The 21,979-nt window shown below is 41.7% G+C and overlaps 1 protein-coding gene across 2 annotated transcripts; it reads left to right on the top strand.

Annotated features, from left to right (window-relative positions):
* Nucleotides 1-155: 155 nt before the first annotated feature.
* casp10 (caspase 10, apoptosis-related cysteine peptidase) lies at nt 156-20,832 on the top strand. 2 transcript variants are annotated; one of them, XM_007257960.4, is made up of 14 exons: nt 156-391; nt 2,939-3,022; nt 3,460-3,740; nt 10,263-10,368; nt 10,583-10,718; nt 11,782-11,864; nt 12,715-12,763; nt 12,857-12,915; nt 13,016-13,043; nt 17,590-17,646; nt 17,733-17,806; nt 17,894-18,014; nt 18,135-18,642; nt 19,279-20,832. In XM_007257960.4, the coding sequence occupies exons 1-14, from the start codon at nt 380-382 to the stop codon at nt 19,439-19,441; spliced, it is 1,761 nt and encodes a 586-aa protein (XP_007258022.3). In that variant the 5' UTR covers nt 156-379; the 3' UTR covers nt 19,442-20,832. The 2 variants fall into 2 exon arrangements, with proteins under 2 accessions (XP_007258022.3, XP_007258023.3); XM_007257961.4 differs by lacking the exon at nt 2,939-3,022 and having other exon boundaries at nt 157-391.
* The last annotated feature ends 1,147 nt before the right edge of the window (nt 20,833-21,979 follow it).

Below are 21,979 nucleotides of genomic sequence, written 5' to 3'. Positions count from 1 at the left end.
AAATGGGTGCAATTTTCAGTATAGAAATTATCAAACATTTATAAACTGCTCAAATGCTCCATATGAATCTATTCATTTTGGACTCCAAGAAAATATCTTTAAAATGGGAATTCTCCTCTCTAGAAGTTCTATGATTGCGTGTTTAAGTTTAACTCCACCCTCTCCCCACCTTCCCTGCACAGTTTCGGTTTTACTCTCTGACATGAAAAACTTTCTGTGCGCAAGAAAACGTCTTTTTTTGTTCAGTCGAAATATTGCCATTCCAGTCAGCGTATTTTAGCTGATTATTCTCGCTGTTAGGTTGAATATGAACCATTACCCTCTCAGGGAATTTTCTCCTGTTTTCAGCTGAAGGTGTTCCCACAGGACTCCTCACAGCATGGAGGAACAGGTAAGTCGTTTTACTCGTCGGCTAAAAGTTAAACTTTATATATTTAATGGTGTAGTCTGTTGGGGAGCGAGGCAGAAGATATATTTGTTATATACAGACGTGAAAGAGACTCTGTCCGTGTCACAAGATACACTAGCTAACCTACCACACCCGGGCTGAACCCTACAGTTCTAGGAAATTTAGGTTAACTTACTTCCTTAAGTGAAGAAATGAGAGATTCTGCCGGAAGTGTCGAATAATAAAGAACAAATCCCTCTTTACCTTGCTTAGGTAGAAAGTTTGGTCATCTTTACTTTACTAAAGTAATACTTTTCAGACGACGTTTTACTTCAATATAAATTTTCACACAATTATGTGTATTTTATAATCCTTACATTTTCAAACAATTATCTGTACTTTTTTACTCTTTACATTTTCAAACAATTATCTTTAATTTCTACTCCTTACATTGTCACACAATTATCATTTCTTTCTAGTTTTTATATTTTCACACAATTATCTGTACTTTATACTCTATGCATTTTCCCACAATTATCTGTACTTTATACACCTTACATTAAAAAAATAGCCTTCTTTACTCTTATTTCAGTTCAGCTGTTTTTTATTGGTTTCAATAAAATTCTATTTAGATAAATCTCTCCATCTGGATAGATTGAATTTGATTGTGGTTGAATGAGAAGTATAAATATATACAACTCCCTATTGGTTTACATGTGATCCATATATTGTGGCAGAGACTCAAGAGAACTCAAGTGAAATGTTCCAACTAAGTTTCTTTAATATTTGCATTGGGTTCATTTTCAATGGGTATATATGCAGTAATCCAGATTTTCGACATTAACATTTTAGTATAACATTGTAGTCATTATGGTTTTTAGTAAAATGTGTTTTGGGAAGGGGGTAGTGCACTATAGGCTCCTGTGGCATGGCCTAATTGTTGTCTTTAATGGCATTTTTTCCTTGAATTACTTTTACTTTTATACTTATTCTAAGTAGTTTTAAAACCAGTACTTTTACACTTGTACTTAAGTAAAAGGCTTGAGTTGCTACTTCACCTTCTACATAAGTATATTTAAACCCTAGTATGTATAATTCTACCTAAGTAATGAATGTGAATATATTTCACACCTTTGAATAATTATTAAATAGACGTAGCATGTTGTTTAATCAATGAGAAGCTCAAATCCTGTCCTAATTAAGGTCAACCTGGTTTTACTTGGTTATATTTCACAGACAGGACTGTGACAATTACAGTCTATACTGCTACATAGTTTTGCTCTGTGGCGGTTTTGCCTAGGAAAACACTGGATGGCGCCACTGCTACCCATCCAGCGGCCTGGCTGATCCACATGGCAGCTTAACATTCGACATAAATCTCAGTTTTAGTAGTGAAGAGAAGACTTAAAGGCCTGAGAGGTGACTAACTAAAAATAGGGCTGTTCTAAAACTTTTGACTGACCGTGTATGTTACTAATTCAGTCAACATTCAGCACAAATATGCCCAAATAGCCTGTTAGTCAAGTCCAAAACAAACGTGTAAACTGCTACTTTTGAGTTATAAAACTAACAAACTGTACAGCTGTGAACTATACATTCCTGCAAAATCCTCAATTGGATAGGTCCCATTGCCTTTCACTGGTTTTGATGGCTGATTAGGAAACTACGATGAGCAGAAGGCCTGATAGCAAAGAACACTGAATAAACATATATTTTTTTGGTTGCAGTAGATCAGGGGTGTACAATTTTTTTTTGTTGTGGGCCAGAAGGAGAAATATATGTGCAGTCATGGACCACAGACTCAAAAATCAATAAAACAAATAATGAAATATACTACTTATAATAAAACATTTCCTTAATTACTATCATTTACACACCATTTTACTTGAGTTACTATCTTTATCTGTCTTAGACAGTGTTGTGTAAACTAAGATTTTTCAAATTAATGTTCTGGTTCATAATGTCTCTTAATATTATACTAGTAAAAAAATAGTAATTTTCCCAACATGCCTGAAATTTTCTGCATTTGCTGTCCATTTTTTCGTTTCTTTGGAGTTGTTAGACTCTTTGGCCCGTTTTCTATACTACAACCGTGCACTCTCTCCTCTTTTAGACTCTTTGGCCCGTTAACCTCGCTACAACTGATCACTCTTGCCGCTATCAGACTATTTGGCCTGTTTTCTGCACTACAACTGTGCATTCTCGCTGCTTTTAGACTCTTTGGTTCGTTTTCCGTGCCACAGGTGCGTATTCTCACCGCATATAGACTCTTTTTTCGCGCTACAACTGCGCACTCTCGCCGCTTTTAGACTCTTTGGCCTGTTTTCCACGCCACAAGAGTGCAGTCTCGCCGCATATAGACTCTTTGGTCCGTTTTCGGCGCTACAAGTGCGCATTCTCGCCGCATATAGACTCTTTAGTTATTTAAATATATATACATATATATGTATATATGTATATATATTATACTATATTTTATAATATGGCATAATCATAATTTTTGAATAAAAATGTCTTATATTCATTTATTATCTGTTTTTGTCTGATCAGGGTCACAGAGGGTGTGGGATCTACCCGGGGTCATTGGTTGCTAGGCAGGAATGTTCCTTGGATCAATCACCAGTTAATCCCAGGGTACCTCACTGTTTTCAATCAGACACACACACACACACACACAAACTTTCAATAAATGTTAGTCTAAATGCAACTCAAATAAACATAGCATGTTCAATGCAGATATTATTTATAGCTTAGTTATACAGTATAGTCTAGTAATGTATTTCAATAAAGACTAAACTAACAGGTATTTTCACTGGGATAAACAACAGCCCACTGTTTTGTTGCATAGCTATTCGTACAAGGTCCATGCATACTGGATACCACTGGTGCAATCTGAATTATGTCCACTCTGCAAAACTTTGTTTTCCTTTGTTACTGAAGTATGAATGCAAAATCTATTTTTATCATATCTTTAAAACCCATTTCAGTCATTTGACTTGAGGATGTTGTTTTTGTGGACATGCAAATGTAAATGATCTTATGATGCAGTTATGTTTCCTTAATTAATACAGGTGATGGGGTTCCAGGAGATGCTGCTTGAGGTGCAGAAGTCTCTCGGGCAGGATGAGGTGCTGGATTTGGTCTTTCTCTGCACCGATCTACTCAGAAAGGACCTCAGCAGAGTAGACACTGCCACTGAACTGTTCTCTCTGCTGCAGAAGGAGGACCTACTTTCCTCAAATGACACCACACTTCTCCAAGAGCTGCTAACCATCACCAGGCAAAAAAGCCTGCTTCAGAAGCTATGTCTTCAATGTTCACAGCTCTCAGTTTGTCATATCTCCATGTACAGGTCAGAGCAGCATTTCAGTGATATGTATATATTCTGCAGATATTGAAGTTTTGATCTTTGCATGGGGCAACACTGACACAATGAAAAGTAGTCAGTGTGCAGCTTATATAACAATGTACATTTATTCTTCTTTTAAAATAACTCAATAACAGCCATTAATGTCTAAACCACAGGCAGCAAAAGTAAATACATCCCTAAGAGACTACACCCCTAAATGTCCAAATTGAGCACTGCTTGTCACTATTCTGCTAATGTGTCATGTGACTCGTTAGTGTTCTAGCATGGCACCTCATGGCAAAGAACTCAGAACAGACTGTCATGGTCAGAACAGAATAGCAGACAAGCGCAGATACTGATAAAAACAAAGTAGGTTTATTATAATAATAAACAGATGTAATCAGGGTCGATACAGAAATATGGTTGATCACCAGTAGACAGAGCAATGCAGACAAAATCATACCATAAACGAGAGACAGTCCAGAGTTCATACACAAGCAATCCAGTATCAGAGATAATCCAAGAGGCGGTGGTGAAAGTACAGTCCAGGTCAAACACAAACAATCCAATATCAAAGGCAGAGGCAAGAATCGGCGTCGAGAAACAAAAAGCAAGGTCATACACAAAGTAAACTGAGACAAGAGATAAGTAACGCTTTGTATGAGGATAACCTACAATACGCGGCGATGAAGTCTGTTTGGCGTGCACCTTTATAGTGCCAGTAATCAGTATTCGGGGCTTCCTGGTGGAAGCAGGTGAGGTGTCACGTGATCAGGTGAGTGCGTGATGTCAGCGGGTGGTGCATTCTGGGTAGTGTAGTTGTTAACCTGAGAACCTCCGTTAGAGCTTGGTGTGGAAGGGACAGAGGAGCTAACAGCACCAGACGTGACAGTACCTCCCCCCAAGGGAGTCGGAACGGAGCCGGAACGGGGACGACCACGACGACGTCCACCCGACGGGCAGGGAGTACCGGCGGGAGGACCAGGCGTAGCCTCAGAGGTGACGGGCAGGCAGGGGTTGCGAGACTGGGAACCCCTATGCACCGGAGCCGAAGAAGAGAGTGAGCGCTTGGGACGCCCACGGGGTCGAGGAGCAGGCTTACTAGGGTGACGGGCATGAAATTCGGCCAGTAGAGCAGGATCCAGCACGTCACCGGCGGCAACCCAGCAACGCTCCTCAGGGCCGTAACCCTCCCAGTCTATGAGGTACTGGAGCACACCGCCACGCCTGCGTGAATCCAACACCTCTCGAACCGCATAGGTAGACGAATCCTCCCCCTCCACTGCCGCGGGCGGCACGTCATCTGGAACACCCTCAGCAAGCGGACCTGGGACAAGAGGCTTGAGCAGAGAAACATGGAACGAGTTATGCACCCTGTACTGAGCCGGCAACTCGATCTTATAAGTCACCTCATTAACCTGAGACAACACCTTAAATGGGCCAATATACTTAGGCAGCAGTTTCCTACAGGCCCCTTCAAACCTCAAGTCCCGGGTCGACAACCACACCCTGTCTCCGGGTTGGTATTGGGGGGTGGTACCACGGTGTCTGTCGGACTGCTCCTTATATTTCCGTAAAACCTCCGAGATTTGCTGATGCGTCTCCTCCCACACCTGCTCACTCCGCTTCATCCAGTCGTCGACAGCGGGGATCTCAGTGGATGATGCTGTCCACGGAGCTAACGGAGGCTGGTAACCCAGAATGCACTGGAATGGAGTGAGACCAGACGTGGAGTTAATCAGGGAATTCTGAGCTATTTCAGCCCAAATTAAATACTGAGACCATTCTGACGCATGCTTAAAACAGTACAATCTTAAAAACTTTCCCAACTCTTGGTTAACCCTCTCACATTGACCATTACTAGTGGGATGAAACCCAGAAGTGAGACTCACGTGTACACCCAAATGTTCAAAAAACGATTTCCATACCCTAGAAGTAAATTGAGGACCTCTATCTGACAAAATGTCCTCCGGGACCCCATAATGTCTGAAAATGTGTGTGTATATAGCTTGGGCGGTCTGAAGAGCAGTAGGAAGAGCAGGAAAAGGGATAAACTTAACACCCCTAGAAAATCTGTCTACAACAGTAAGGACAGTAGTGTAACCTTCAGATTCAGGTAAATCGGTAACAAAATCTACTGCAATATGTGACCATGGTCGTTCTGGAACAGGTAGAGGACATAGCTTACCGGCTGGAAGGGTTTTGGGTGTTTTGCATTGTGCGCAGATAGAACATGAAACCACGAAAGTTTGAACGTCAGCTCGCATGGTTTCCCACCAGTACCGAGCTGAGATTAGTTGTAGCGTGCGTGTAACGCCTGGATGACCGGACGTAAGGGCAGCATGTGCCCAGCCAATGAGCTGATCGCGAAACTGCTCAGGTACGTAAATCTTGTGAGGAGGGCAACCCTCCGGAGGTTGTGTGTTAGCTTGACTCTGCTGAATAAGGTCATCGAGTTCCCACCTAATAGCTGCTACTTTCACAGTGGGTGGCAGAATGTGTTCGGGTTCGGAAGCGTGGCATGTGTCGTCTGGGGCACTGAAAACACGAGATAAGGCATCAGCTTTAGTATTACGGTTACCTGGACGAAACGAGATCGAAAAATTGAAACGGGAGAAAAACAATGACCAACGAGCTTGACGGGGGTTTAGACGTTTAGCAGTACGGAGATACTCTAGGTTCTTGTGATCAGTAAGAACGGTGAATGGATGTGCAGCACCTTCCAGCCAGTGACGCCACTCCTCTAGAGCTAGTTTTACAGCCAGCAGCTCTCTATCCCCTATCCCATAATTACGCTCCGCTGGTGACATTTTCTTTGAGAAAAAGGCTATGGGGTGAAGCTTAGGCGGTGAACCGCTGCGTTGTGAGAGAACTGCTCCGATGCCAGTATTAGAAGCATCGACTTCAACAACAAAGGGTAAATCTGGATTAGGATGTGTGAGAATGGGGGCAGAGACAAAGGCGGCTTTTAACGCTTGGAAAGCTTGGTCAGCTTCAGGGGACCACTTGAGAATTTTGGTAGCATTCTTAGTTAATGCTGTAAGGGGGGCAGCTATGGTACTGAAGTTGCGTATGAAACGCCTGTAGAAATTGGCGAATCCTAAGAAACGTTGGAGATCTTTGATAGATTGGGGAACAGGCCAGCTAGTAACGGCGTCTACCTTCGAGTCATCCATAAGGACTCCCTGGGAGCTGATAACATAGCCGAGAAATGCGACTCTCTGAAGGTGGAACTCGCATTTCTCGGCTTTAGCATATAGATTGTTCTCCAAAAGTCTCTGGAGAACCGAGCGCACGTGCTGCACGTGGGAATCAAGGTCTGAGGAATAGATTAATATGTCATCTATAAAAAGTGTAACATACTTGCCAATCATGTCTCTAAAAACATCATTCATAAATGACTGAAACACTGCGGGGGCGTTAGCGAGACCATAGCTCATAACTAAATATTCGTAGTGGCCATTGGTGGTGGTAAACGCTGTTTTCCACTCGTCCCCCTCCCTAATGCGAACCAAATTGTACGCACTACGCAGATCAAGCTTGGTAAAGTAAGTAGCCGTACGCAGTTGCTCGAGAGCACAAGGAATTAAGGGCAAAGGGTAAGCAAATTTCTTTGTTATGGCATTCAAACCTCTATAATCAATACAAGGTCTCAGTCCCCCGTCCTTTTTCTTAACAAAGAAAAACCCAGACCCGACAGGGGACTTCGACGGCCGAATGAAACCCTGGGCTAATGCTTCGGTGACATAATCATGCATAGCCTTTTCCTCATCGAGTGTAAGGGGGTAGACTCTAGCTTTGGGTAGGGTGGCACCCTCCACTAGGTCGATGGCACAATCATAAGATCGATGCGGAGGTAATTTAGTAGCGTTTTCCTTGCTAAACACTTCTAAAAACTCTGAATATTCAGGGGGTACAACAACGGGATCAGAAATTTCAGGACTCTCTACAGAAGTAGACTGAATAACTAGACTATCCAGAGCTAAACAATGTTCATGACAGTGAGCAGACCAAACCGTGATATCCCCATCGCGCCAGGAGACAGTGGGATCGTGAGTCTTCAGCCATGGCATGCCCAGGATAACTGGATGCTCGGTGCAGGGAAGCACGAAAAGTGGTAGTTCCTCAAAATGAAGAGCGCTGGCTTGTAGAGTGATGGGCAGAGTCTGCAGGGTAACCGGCTTGGAGCGGACAGTCTTTCCATCAACAGCATGGATGGCCAATGGACGTAGAAGTTCTCTGGTGGGCACTCCATGCTCCTTAACTAGGTCCTGGCTGATGAAGTTCCCCTCCGACCCGGAATCTACAAGCGCTGGGACAGAGAGCATACCAGTAGGTAACATAATATTAACAGGCAAAGTAAAACATTTAGAGCGAAGGATTGTGTTGTGCTTACGTACCACGTTAGCGCGTGGAGAGCACTCCACGCGCTGTCCCAGGGCTGGAGCTTTCACAGGTCGGGTCAGGAGACCACACTCAGCCTTGAAATGCCCGGCCTCTCCACAATAAAGGCATAGGCGAAGCCGGATTCGACGCTGCCGCTCCTCTGGAGTTAGCCGGGTTTTCTGGATATCCATGGGCTCTGGGGCAGGCAGCGCAGCTTTCTCTAGAGTGGGAGCGCGGGGCAGAGACACAGGAGTGTGTTGAGTGCGAGGACTGATCTTGGGTCGGCGCGAGAGAAGTTGATCCAACCGGATCGACAGTGAAATGAGCTGATCCAGGGTCAGGGAATCATCTCTGCAGGCTAATTCCCTCTGTACATCTGGATTAAGTCCGCATCTAAACACGTTGATCAAAGCAGCGTTATTCCACCCACTACCAGCCGCGAGAGTGCGAAACTCCAGAGCGTAGGAAGCCACCGGCTTCTGACCTTGCTTAAGAGCCAGCAAAAGTTCTCCATTAGACTGTCCATAACGCGAATGATCAAAAACTGAGCGGAAAGTAACCAAAAAGTCAGTGTAACTAGCCCCAGAAAGGTCTTCCCAAATAGCTGTAGCCCACTCGAGTGCCTTACCAGAAAGCCGTGAGATAATGAAACCGATCTTAGCTTTATCGGTTGTAGGCGGTGAATTACTGAAAAACACGGAGCATTGTAAAAGAAAACCGCTGCATTTTTCCGGATCCCCATCAAACAACTCCGGTTTAGAGACAGAAAATCCAGGCACAGAAGAGTTAGCGTTAGGCATACTGGGGGCAGCTAACGGGCTAGGGCTAGGCTCAGTTACACCTCTGAGGTGAGCTAGCAGCTCAGCTAGTTGTTGCTGCTGCGTGGTTTGCTGGCGGGCTAGCTCAGAAACAGCTTGGGTCACACCAGCGAGCGTTTGCTGGTGCTGACCGAGTAGCCTCCCCTGGTTGGCTAAACCAGATCTAATAGCCTCAGTATCTGCTATCTGATTTAGTTCGGCCGCGTATTCTGTCATGGTCAGAACAGAATAGCAGACAAGCGCAGATACTGATAAAAACAAAGTAGGTTTATTATAATAATAAACAGATGTAATCAGGGTCGATACAGAAATATGGTTGATCACCAGTAGACAGAGCAATGCAGACAAAATCATACCATAAACGAGAGACAGTCCAGAGTTCATACACAAGCAATCCAGTATCAGAGATAATCCAAGAGGCGGTGGTGAAAGTACAGTCCAGGTCAAACACAAACAATCCAATATCAAAGGCAGAGGCAAGAATCGGCGTCGAGAAACAAAAAGCAAGGTCATACACAAAGTAAACTGAGACAAGAGATAAGTAACGCTTTGTATGAGGATAACCTACAATACGCGGCAATGAAGTCTGTTTGGCGTGCACCTTTATAGTGCCAGTAATCAGTATTCGGGGCTTCCTGGTGGAAGCAGGTGAGGTGTCACGTGATCAGGTGAGTGCGTGATGTCAGCGGGTGGTGCATTCTGGGTAGTGTAGTTGTTAACCTGAGAACCTCCGTTAGAGCTTGGTGTGGAAGGGACAGAGGAGCTAACAGCACCAGACGTGACACAGACCTTGCATTTGTCGTCCAAAGAAGCTGAATGCACATGCTGAGCATCACGTCCAAATGCTGTCTTTAAAACATAGGCACAGGACTGCTGTAAGCATTGGAAAAGCATTCCAGTGGCAACATGTGAAGCTCTGGTAAACTCCATGCCCAGAAGAGTTAAGGCAGTTCTGGAAAATAATTGGAAAATATTGACACTTCAGGAAATTTACTAAGTTTACTTTTACTTTTACTAAGAATGAATTTACACTGGTATATAAGCTACACACATTGACTACTTTTCATTGTGTCCAAGTGTAATTTTGTTGGTGTGGTCCCATGAAAAGATATACTTAAATATTTGCAGAAATGTGAGAGGTGTACTCACTTTTGTGATACACTGTATATTGCAATCTATCACTTACTATTAAGTCCAATTCGTTGTTTAGATATGAAGTGGACACTTGGGGCTTTTAGAGCTTTCTTTTTAAAATAATAATGTTGCTATGCTCAGTAATAAAACATAATTTAGTAATTTTGTAAATATTGTTTCCCTGTAGACGGCTGTTGTTTGAGTTGGCAGAGAACATCTCTGAGGATAATCTAAGGGACATAAAATTCTTGTTGTTCAAGACTCTACCTCCCAAAATACTGGATAAAGACTTGGTGAGTGAACAACTTAGCCAATTTTCATAGCCTTAACTGCCATTTTAACCACTAATAAATACATGTAATAAACTAATCTATTGAAAACTGCCATAATAATGCATAGTCTGGCCACTGTCCTATTCCTAATGAAACTAGGCTCATAGGAATAAATTAATAAGCCTTGAGTGTCATTGTTACATTATTGAGTTTTTTATTGTGATATCATTTACAGACAATGCTACAACTTTTTCGGGAGATGGAAAAGGGAGGTCATCTGGCTGCTGATAATCTAGACACTATAGAAAGAATTATTGTCAGAGTTGTACCTTATTTAAAATCAACAATCAGTCAGTTTAAAGAGAACAGTGGTGAGTAACAGTTTTACACTATTGTTTGGCTCTTTGACTTTAATCTTCTATGTATATTCATTCTTCTGCTGCTTTTTTATGTATGCTGTCATACTCCCAGATGCTTTTAATAATTATGAGCATTCTAAACTATTTTATTTTACAAGTTTGTGATTCTATAGAAAGTGTGGATGTATTTTACAGTTGCACAGAAAATTAAAGATATGTACTGCTTACGTCTTTCACTGAGCACTTTGATTAAATATTCATAGTGCATGATAGAAAAAGTAAGTGAACCCTTAAATGTAACAATGTCTAGGTCTCATTGTAGCAGCAGTCACCACCCCCAATGTTTGCTGACAGTGTGTACTGTGGTAAAAGGGATATTTTAGGCTGTTCCTCTCTGCAAGTGTCTTTCAATTAATCACTGTTTCTGTGTGCATTTCGTTACACAGCCCTTGCACAGCCACTATTTATAAGAAATCAATTACAAAAAAAATGACTTACTGATGGGAGTGAAGCAGTTTTAGACCAGACAGTAACATTTAATCACATCTATTCTCCATTACCAAAGAACCATTGAAAAGAAGCATATTTCTTTTGAACGTAAAACACAGTATAAACTAGAGAGAATAAAAATAAGTGAAATTACTACCGTGACATGAGCAAACAGTTGGTTTGTATCAGCCAACATGCAACAAGTGCAGCATTTTAAATGCGGAATCAATCCAAACCTACAGTTCTTCCATATTTTTCTATGTCTCATTCAAAAGTGTTCACCAAAATTCTGTGATCTAATGCTAGAGCAAATACTGACACATCAATTGATTTAGTTAATGTTAGTCAATAGGTGAGTTACTATCCATTTTTAATGGATTTAACCCTCTGAGGTCTAATTTATTTAAACTGATTATTTCCCAGCTTTAACTCACTTATGATTTCCCAGCTTTTCACCCTGCTAATCTTAATTTAGCTTTTTTTATCAGATCTTTTCTTCCTTGGCTGGTTCTTGGTCATTTACAGTTACTATATCTTTACATGATTGTTAAACTAAAGACTCCACATCTGGTTGTGCTTTTTGTAGGTGCTGGCACCAGTCCTCAGGAGACACCGTGGGAGAATAGAACTAGTTTTCAGGATTTTTCTGTAACTAAAAGGCCAGTTCAGGTATTATACACATCTGCAGCTACCACTATGCACTATATTCCTTGTAAACAAACAGATCCATCTCATCCCATGGGTTTTACCCGTGGAAGACCTGTGCTCTACATTTTTCAGTACATTTTCACAATTTTTTACTGGATCTATTATTTAATGTATATGGCCAATTGCAGATTTTTCTATAAGATGTAAAATATACTATACATCCAACTTTTTCCAGTTTCCATGGCTGAAAAAATGGTCTCTATGGTTGTTTAGACTGTTGGCATATGTGATTTGTTTCTAAAATCAGATCTGTTGAAATGACCGTCCACACTGTTATTTGTCAGTAAACAGATCAGATTTGCGTGTGCAGATTTTGTTTGTTGTTGTAACATGGTCATCAGTAACTAACCTTTGGTGTTCTTCATGCACCCCCATAGTTTTTTTTTTTTCGGCCTAGATTTGATAAAGTTGTTATTTGTCACCTTGTGAATAATACAAAATACATGTCAAAGTCCAGTTTTGGAATCCAAATTCCCAAACTAAGACAGATCCAGACTAAGACAGATCTGTACAAAGCATTGTAAACCATCTTCAAATATAGTTTGGATCTGATCTGTATTCATGTTGTTTCTCCCTCTCCAGATTTTTAAAACTCAATGTGGATCCTATCTAAATTTGCCAAAAAAGTCTGAACGTAGCCTTAATTTCCCAGTTTTACAGGACACATGGGAACGCTGAAAAAAGAAAGATACTCAACTTACATCCATGAAAAAAATAACACCATTTAACACTTTTTTTCTTACAGAATCTAATATTAATATATATATATATATAATCTAATATTAATTTGTCTTTTTTTTCTTCCCATTAGCCAGAAACCATACATCAAAACATGAACACTGCTTTTACTGCAGAGCAAGGTATTGTCATATATATAGTATAGTTAGGAGTATAGGTATGCAGATGTATGTTAAAATTAAATGATTTATTCAATACTAATCTTCTTCTTAAAGGTTTGGAATCAGCAGAGATGCTGTGCCCACCGTCTTTTTTGTCTTCGCATCAGTCTGAGGTTGGTTTACATCTTAGCATAAACTTTCTGCATGGTGCAAAAATGACTTCACTCAATTTCTTTCATGGTTTAGTAACATGTTGCTTTGTTTGTTCCACAGATTCCAACCTTGGTGTCATCTTTCTCAGGTAAGGAATATATTTAAGCAATGGACTGAAATAGCAACGTATGAAACATATACTATGGTGTCCAAAACATTTTAAAGTATTTTGTGATTTTTTTGTGATCAGCCCCTTTTGCACAGTCTGTACATTTACTGAAACTTAAACAAATTCTACTAAAAATGTACTTTATAGAAGCTAGTGCTAATTTAATACGTAAAGGGGTAAAAAAAAACATTGTGGTACAGTATTTTCACCAAATGTCAGATAAAATATTGTGAGCAATAAACACAGAGGACACTGGTAGACACTTTAGTAAGGTCAAAGTCAAAGTGGTTTTTATTGTCATTTCAGCTATATACAGAGTACACAGTGAAACAAAACAACGTTCCTCCAAGGACCATGGTGCACATAAACACAGTGTAGACAGAACAATAGTGCAACAGTACAAAAGTGCAGCCAGACAATACAACACAATACAGACAAAGAATAATAAATAACAAGACAGTGTGCAAATTTTGCAGTGTGCAAAAAAGACCAGGTGAGGTAGTAATTACTCTATTACACAGTGTGCAATAGAGTCCAGTGAGGTAGTAGGGTTTTTAGTGCTTTCCATTTTCTGGGGTAAGTGGGGTAAGAGTGTGTGCATGTACAGAAAAACCATCAGTTCAGTCTCTGCAGTTAAGGAGTCTGATGGCTTGGGGGTAGAAGCTGTTGCAGAATCTGGTCGTGCTGGACCGGATGCTGCGGTACCTTCTTCCCGAAGGCAGGAGGGAGAATAGTTCGTGTGAGGGATGAGTGGGGTCATTCACAATGCTGGTTGCTTTGCGGATGCTGCGGGTGGTGTAAATGTCCGTGATGGAGGGGAGAGAGACGCCGATGATCCTCTCAGCTGTCCTCACAATACGCTGGAGGGTCTTGCGGTCAGAGACGGTGCAGGTCCCAAACCAGGCAGTGATGCAGCTGCTCAAGATGCTCTCAATGGTCCCTCTATAGAAGAGTGTGAGGATGGGTGGAGGGAGACGGGCCTTTCTCAGCTTCCGGAGGAAGTAGAGACGCTGCTGGGCTTTCTTGGCTGTAGAGCTGGTGTTCAGGGTCCAGGTGAGGTTATCTGCTAAGTGGACACCAAGGAACTTGGTGCTCTTAACAATCTCCACAGAGGACCCGTCGATGTTGAGTGGAGAGTGGGTGTGTTGTGCTCTCCTGAAGTCAACAACCATTTCCTTTGTCTTGTCCACATTCAGGTGAAGGTTGTTGACTGTACACCAGTCTGTCAGCCGCTGCACCTCCTCTCTGTATGCTGACTCGTCGCCTTTGGTGATGAGACCCAGCACGGTTGTATCATCGGCGAACTTGATAAAGCTGTTAGAACTGTGTTTTGCAGCACAGTCATGAGTCAGCAGGGTGAACAGCAGAGGACTCAGGACACTGCCCTGGGGGGCCCCCGTGTTCAGTGTGATGGTGCTGGAGGTGCTGCCCCCGAACCGGACTGACTGGGGTCTCCCCGTCAGAAAGTCCAGGATCCAGTTGCAGAGGGGGGTGTTGAGGCCGATCGAGCTTAGCTTCCTGGTGAGGTTCTGTGGGATGATGGTGTTGAATGCTGAACTGAAGTCTATAAACAGCATTCTGATGTAAGTGTCCTTCTTCTCCAGGTGGGTGAGGGAGAGATGAAGGGTGGTGGTGATGGCATCGTCCGTGGAGCGATTGGGACGATACGCAAACTGCAGGGGGTCCAGTAAAGAGGGCAGTTGTGTCTTGATGTTCCTCATGACTAGCCTCTCGAAGCACTTCATGATGATGGGTGTAAGTGCAACGGGACGGTAGTCATTGAGGCAGGACACTGTGGACTTCTTCGGCACGGGGACGATGGTGGTGGACTTGAGGCATGTTGGGACAGTGGCGCTGCACAGGGAGATGTTGAAGATGTCCGTGAGAACATCTGTCAGCTGGTCTGCGCACTCCCTGAGCACTCTGCCGGGGATGTTGTCTGGTCCTGCAGCTTTTTGTGGGTTGACTCTGCGCAGAGTGTTCCTCACATCCACTGCAGTTAGGCACAACACCTGCTCGTCCGGCTTGGGCATGGTCTTTCTCGCCATAGTGTTGTTTTGTGCCTCAAACCGTGCATAAAAGTTGTTTAGGGCATCAGGGAGGGAGGCATCACGTTCACAGGACGGTGGCATTGTCCTGTAGTTGGTGATTGCCTGGAGGCCCTGCCACATGCGCCGCGCGTCACCCGTGTCCTTGAAGTGGCTGTGGATTCTCTGGGCGTGTGCGCGCTTTGCCACTCTGATAGCTCTTGACAGGTCGGCTCTCGCTTTCCTCAGGGCCACCTTGTCACCCACTCTGAAGGCGGAGTCGCGGGTCCTCAGCAGCGCACGTACCTCAGCAGTCATCCAAGGCTTCTGGTTTGGGCGTGTGGTGATGGTCTTGGAGACAGTGACATCATCAATACACTTGCTGATGTAGCCAGTGACTGATGCTGCATACTCCTCCAAATCAACAGAATCGCCTTCAGTAGCAGCCTCCCTAAACATGTCCCATGCAGTGCACTCAAAACAGTCCTGAAGGGCAGAGATGGAACCTGCCGGCCAGGTTTTCACCTGCTTCTGAACTGGTCTGGAGCGTCTGATGAGTGGTGTGTATGTTGGAGTCAGCCACACACACATGTGATCCGAGAAAGCGAGATGGGGGCGGGGCTCCTCCCGGTACGCGCTGGGGATGTTTGTGTAAACAAGATCCAGCTCGCTCGCTACTCTCATTGCAAAGTTCACATGTTGGTGGAATTTAGGGAGCACTGACTTGAGATTTGCGTGGTTGAAATCTCCGGCGATAATAAACAGTCCGTCTGGGTGTTTGTTTTGCAGATCGCTGATAGTCAGATAGAGTTCACACAGAGCCTCTTTAGCATTAGCACCAATGCTAGCGCTGGGTGGAATGTAGACAGCAGCTATTAGCATGGCGGAGAACTCCCGTACTAAATAAAAAGGTCTGCACTTGACTATCAGGAACTCCACCAGCGGAGAGCAGTGTTTGGCGACAGTCACAGCGTTGTTACACCATTCCGTGTTGATGTAAACACACACGCCTCCACCGCGGGTCTTCCCGGATAGAGCCGCGCTTCTATCGGCTCTACACAAATCAGTCAACAAGATACAACAAAACATATCACCAAAACTAAAGGAAGCTAGTAAGCTAACAGTAACAAGAAAACAACAACTAAAATACAAACTGGACAAAACACATCAGGGCTTAACAGAGCCAGAATTATCAAGAGTTGTGGCAGAGCAAAGGCACATGGAAGGTGCAGTGCTGCGCAGGGAGCGGAACAGGAGTGAGGATTATATAGGCAGACCTTATGAGCAGGGAACGAAGTCCAGGTGCAAATACTAAGGGAAGAAGGACCGTTGAATTGTCACTGAAGGGGAAGTGGTGGAGAAGGCTGGTTGGTGGATGGAATGTGAGACATTACAAATACAAGTACTGTGCAAGATTAAACTAGGCTACTGATTCACAACCAAAATTGTTTTGCATGCACTTGTAGATAATTTAGAGAGGAAGATAAATGAGACCCTGTTTACTCCTGGTCAGTTTAGGAGTATGGATTAGATTCTAATTAGATTTTAGCCATATGAATTTACACTTAAAAGTCAAATGTGTCTCCAATTATTTAGTTGCTGCGTTGGACAGAATATGAAAATTCCTTGTTGTGCAGCAATTACCACTGGTGTTTTGGTTGTACAGGGAGGAGTTTTGGTTGATGAATGCATCCTGGCAGATGGCTACACTCTTCATAAAATATTGTTGTAAAAATAGTTGCACCCAGAAGGAAGTGTTGGGATAGCAGTGATATTTGGAAGGAAGATATAGGTTACCAGAATCTATAAATTAATAAACAATAGTGTTGTAGTGTGTAATGCATGTGTTACGCAAGATGTCTCAGCATAGAGTTGAGAGGAACAGGTCTGTCAATGCAGCTAGCAATGGCATAATATCTGTGTTTTTAAGCAGCTTGTGGTCGAAATAGTTTGGTTAGACTGGCGGACTGGAGTGTTCTTTTAGAAAAGGTAAGACCACTGGTTACAGGATCTGGCATCAAACTTAACTGAACCCCATAGGATAAAAACAAAGCCTTCTGAATGTATGGTGTGTGACAACAAACCCCTGAACCTGGCGCTGCCCATGGAGTCTGCACACACAGATTTGTTGGTCGTCTTTACCAAAAGAAATATAGGACACCTGCTAGGACACATTCTAAGTCACTCCATGACAGTCTGTCTGGACAATCAACTAAGTTTCATTCCTCTTGGTTTCCTTCCACTTCTGGGTGCAACTATTTTTTGATGAGTGTAAAGCTTGGGTCAAATGGCTCTCAGACCACTTCCTAAAATAGTTAGATTCTTTAGATTTGTATGTTTTAAATGGGTCTTTAAATTCCTTTTTATGTGTCTTGGTTTATCAAGATATAATGCTGATATTTATGATGTATGAATGGACCAGGTGTAACTGGGGTTTTAGAGTGTAATATACTGTGGAACATTTGCTTATTGTGTGTTCTGTGTGTTGTGACCTTGAGGTGACAATGTGGAGGGACAGATTGCTAACCTGAGCATCAATGACACTTCCAACCAAGGTAATCATGCTCTCGTAACCTTTTGCTTCCTATGGATCAATGTCTGCTACTGGTATAACTATGGTTTAAATATGATTTGTTTTAAGCTCAATCTCACCATGGTCGGTCAACAGAAGAAGTGAGCATGAGCTCTTTTGACCCCTACCAACAAAGCACTTCGGTAACATGCTCCTCTTTTTCTAATAATTGTAGAAGGGGTTTATTGGTGTCTGTTCTGTGACAGCTGCTTTGATATTTTGTGTTGTAGGAAGTGGAGAAGTATACCATGACAGGAAATTGGAGAGGATTTTGCATGATCGTCAACAACTACGACTTCTCAAATAGTCCCATTAAATTAAACTACAGAGGGGGTACAGATACAGATGAGAGTGAGCACAGCTAAGACATTTGAATTAAAATCACATGTACTGATTCATGGTATAATTCTGTGTTTGCTGTGGGATAAATGTATTGTCTTTCTGTCTGCCTTTCTTTCTGTCTGTGTACAGAGAGATTATTGAAGGTGTTTAAATGGCTGGGATTTACGACAGAGGTGGTGCGGGACTGCAGTCGTGAGCGTATGTTAAAGGCCCTACAAGATCTGAAAAGTCGTGACCACGGAGAGGCTGACTGTGTGGTGTGCTGTGTGCTGTCTCACGGTTATGAAGGTGGTGTTTATGGGGTGGATGGTGGGAAGGTGAAACTAAAGGAACTGATGGAGCCCCTGGATGGCTATCACTGCCCCACTCTCATTGACAAACCCAAGATCTTCTTTATTCAGGCCTGCAGGGGCATAGAAAGACAGAGGGTGGTGTTCCTGCAGTCAGACAGTGAGAGCAACAGCATGGAGCCTGAACTCTTCTCTGATGCTATAGTGCCCAGAGAGTCTGTACCTGCAGGGGCAGACTTCCTGATGTCCATGGCCACAGTGCCAAACTTTGTCTCATACAGGGAGACAGTAAATGGAACCTGGTTTATACAGACACTGTGTAAGAGCCTTGAACAGCTGGTGCCAAGGTGAGATTCATGTTTCCTTTGCTTTCATAGATTATGCTTACATTATTATACTGAAGTGACTCAGATATTTTGCCTCAATGCGACACAGATCAGATTTTTTGTCTAATTCAATATTTTAAATCGGATTTGAGTCACTTTCATATGGTTAGAGCTGTCATCATACACCAGAACCAGTGTTGTGCCAAATTGTGACTCCCTTTCAAAATCCAATTCCTCTTTGTCTGCCCATGCATCTTGCAGCAGTGGCAAAAAAATAAATAAAAAAATAGTGAGACCCGTAAATGTATCTATATGCCATTTTAGAGACCTGCGTATTTAATAACATTACAGACAAATACAGATCAATTTATTATTTATCACTTTACCATCAAGATAGTAAATGTAAAAAAAAAATATTCAAGTATTTCACCAGGTAAATAACAACTGTCAGATTCAGTGTAAACTCGGAAAACGATTCAGGATATTGGTAGGAAACTATGACTTCATGTATGCCAAATTCCTAACCTCTTACAAATATTATCCTTCCTGCTTCTCCAAAGTTACATAGTGCAGTATGCAGCATCCCTATTATTGGACCGTCACAATGATTTAAAGCTGTTAACTGTTATTTTCCCTTGTATTTTGCTGTGTGTGTAGGGGTACTGATCTGATGTCCATCCTGACGCAAGTAAACAATGAAGTCAGCAAGAAGACCAGCAGATCTGGCTTAGAAAAGCAGATGCCACAGCCAGAATTCACTCTGAGAAAGTTAATCATCTTCCCTGTTCCTTCAGACATCTCTACATCTTCCTTAATATAATTTAACTGGAACTGTCATGCCCTTTGTGTAATTTATGTGAAGACAACATTCAGGTTTTGCAAACTGGACTCATTTGCACATTTTTGATGGCATCCTGCCATATTTACTTGTAAAACTTCACTCTACACAGCTCACATATATTCTTCATGTCCATGCCAGCTGCCTTGTAGAAAGTACAAGTGACAGCTTGTAAAAAACCAATTATTAAACCCTCAAACTTGTCATCAATAAATGGTGTTCTATCCACTGAGCCAACCACTGTCCCCATCCCTGTGAACCAAATGTGCTGCTCAACCTGTCAACTAACAGTGGAGGAGGCAAAGAGGGGTGGCAGGACTGGAGTATCCAGATGCACAGACAGTGCAAACTTGTACACTTGCAGAGTGAGTTTAAGAACCCTCACACGCTTTGTATTGCTAAAAGTGTACTGAGGCTTTCACAATGATTCTATACATTCCAAAAACACATGATTTTCTTCTAAGACAAAAAAACAAACATAATATATTTGTTGTTACGCAGAAACCTTTCATCTCTAAGAGAAGAGAAATAAAAAAAAAAGACTTTCAGTGTCAATTTAATGTAAAAAAATAATTTCAAGAAATGTTGGATATATTCATCATGAAATATTGACACAATGTAAAAAACAATTGCTAGATTCAGTATTTCAGTACTTATTTTTGATGTTGTTTGCCTGAAATATTTGTATGCATACTGTGTTTATCACATTTGTATTTTCCAACTTGCAAATGTAAATATTAAATTAATGTAATACTGACCAAACAACAGAAATTTAACACAGTTTAGATTTTGTTGCTCTGAATCGTGTTTGTAGGAACCTGAATCCTGAACGTTTTTAATCTCAAATGATCAACTATTGGTCTCATTAAAATATACAATATTACTTCTGAATGTTTTTGTAATGAATAAATGAGTATAAAAAATACTCAATACTTGATGTTTGATGTACTAGAGTTTTACTTGATGTTACAGGTATGTGTTTGAATGACTTAAATGCCCTATTTTTTTAAATATTGTGCCACAATTATCATCTTTAATTACATTTAGATAATTTATATCTATAGCAAACATTTCTATCCAGACTGTAATTAAGTGCTGTCATGATTGACCCTGGTGTTGCACCTCCACAAGCAGCTGGGCTCACCTGTTTCCTATAGTTTAATAAGTTTCAATATTTAAGGACTTACCTTGTTTGTATGTGTACGACATTTCGAAGCATTTGTTAATTCTTCCTGTTTGTTGTGTTTGTCTTCTTGTTTCTGGTATTTATGACTATCTTTCTGTATTTTTGACTTTTGGATTTGCCCCAGTCTGTACCGTTTGCCTGTGTTCTACTGTTTTTAGATTATTAAAATCTGCAGTTGAATCCCTTATCCCGCTTTGTGTGACAAGTGCTAGTCTTTTACTCAAAACATCTAAAGCTATTATTGACAGACCCCAGCATTACAAAATTGCTAGAATCTGAATGTAGAAATTACCACAGTTTGCTAAAACCCACGAAAAATAAAACGATATATTAAATGCAATTTAAAAACTACGATGAGACACCATCTCAAAATATGGACTTCTCAAAAATCACATCTGAAAACAATGATAAACTCTCAAAATAATGACTTAGAATCTCAAAATAATCAGATAGCATTTCAAAATAATGATTAACTTCCAAAAAACGATTTAGTATCTCAAAATAATAAGAACATTTCTAAATAATTACTTAGAATCTCAAAATTATAAGGTATTAATACAAGATAATTACGTAGGGTCATTATCAATCAGATAGTACTGTGACGACCGCTAAGGAGACACAACGGATGGAACCATTCTCGCAAAACAAACGTCTTACCGCTCGTTTCTTGCTTTTACACATGTAAGGCAAGTACAACCCGAAACACCCTTGTTCAGAGCTCCTGGCCAGGTGGCCAAACTGGCTACCCTGTTACTCCAGGGTAGCACGTCATTTGCATGGCCCCTCCTACAACAGCCGAAGGGGCCCCCACGTGACACACACACAAAACACAGTATCCCCCGTGCTCGCCACAGTATCTTAAAATATGGATTTAGTATCTCTAAATAATAAGATTGCAATTTAAAATAACGATGACCCCTCAAAATATTGACTATATCTATCTCAAATTAATTAGATAGAATCTCCAAATATTTATTTAATTTCTCAAAATAACAAGACAGTATCTTAAAATGTATGGACTTTCTAAATAGTAAAATCTTGATCTTAAAATAACAAGTTTACTTAACAATGAGGGAGGAAATGTGCTGAATTATATTTTATCTTAAGTGGAGTGTTCTTCTGAAATATGCACATTTGCTCATTATGCTGCTGCCCAAATCAGTCACCAGTATAAACTGGCCAGAATATTATTTTTTTAAATATTCATATCCATGATCCATGTTCACAGTCTACAACAGCGACTGGCTCACTGCAGATACAGGCGGGGTGATAGTATAACCCTGGAAGCCTATTGGTCAAAATGCGTGCCAGTTTAAATCCTGGCTGTCCGATTG

The sequence above is a fragment of the Astyanax mexicanus genome, chromosome 11 (assembly GCF_023375975.1).
Source record: "Astyanax mexicanus isolate ESR-SI-001 chromosome 11, AstMex3_surface, whole genome shotgun sequence".
NCBI lineage: Eukaryota > Metazoa > Chordata > Actinopteri > Characiformes > Acestrorhamphidae > Astyanax > Astyanax mexicanus.
Note: the sequence above shows the minus strand (reverse complement) of the source record. Positions and strands in the feature narration are given on the sequence as shown.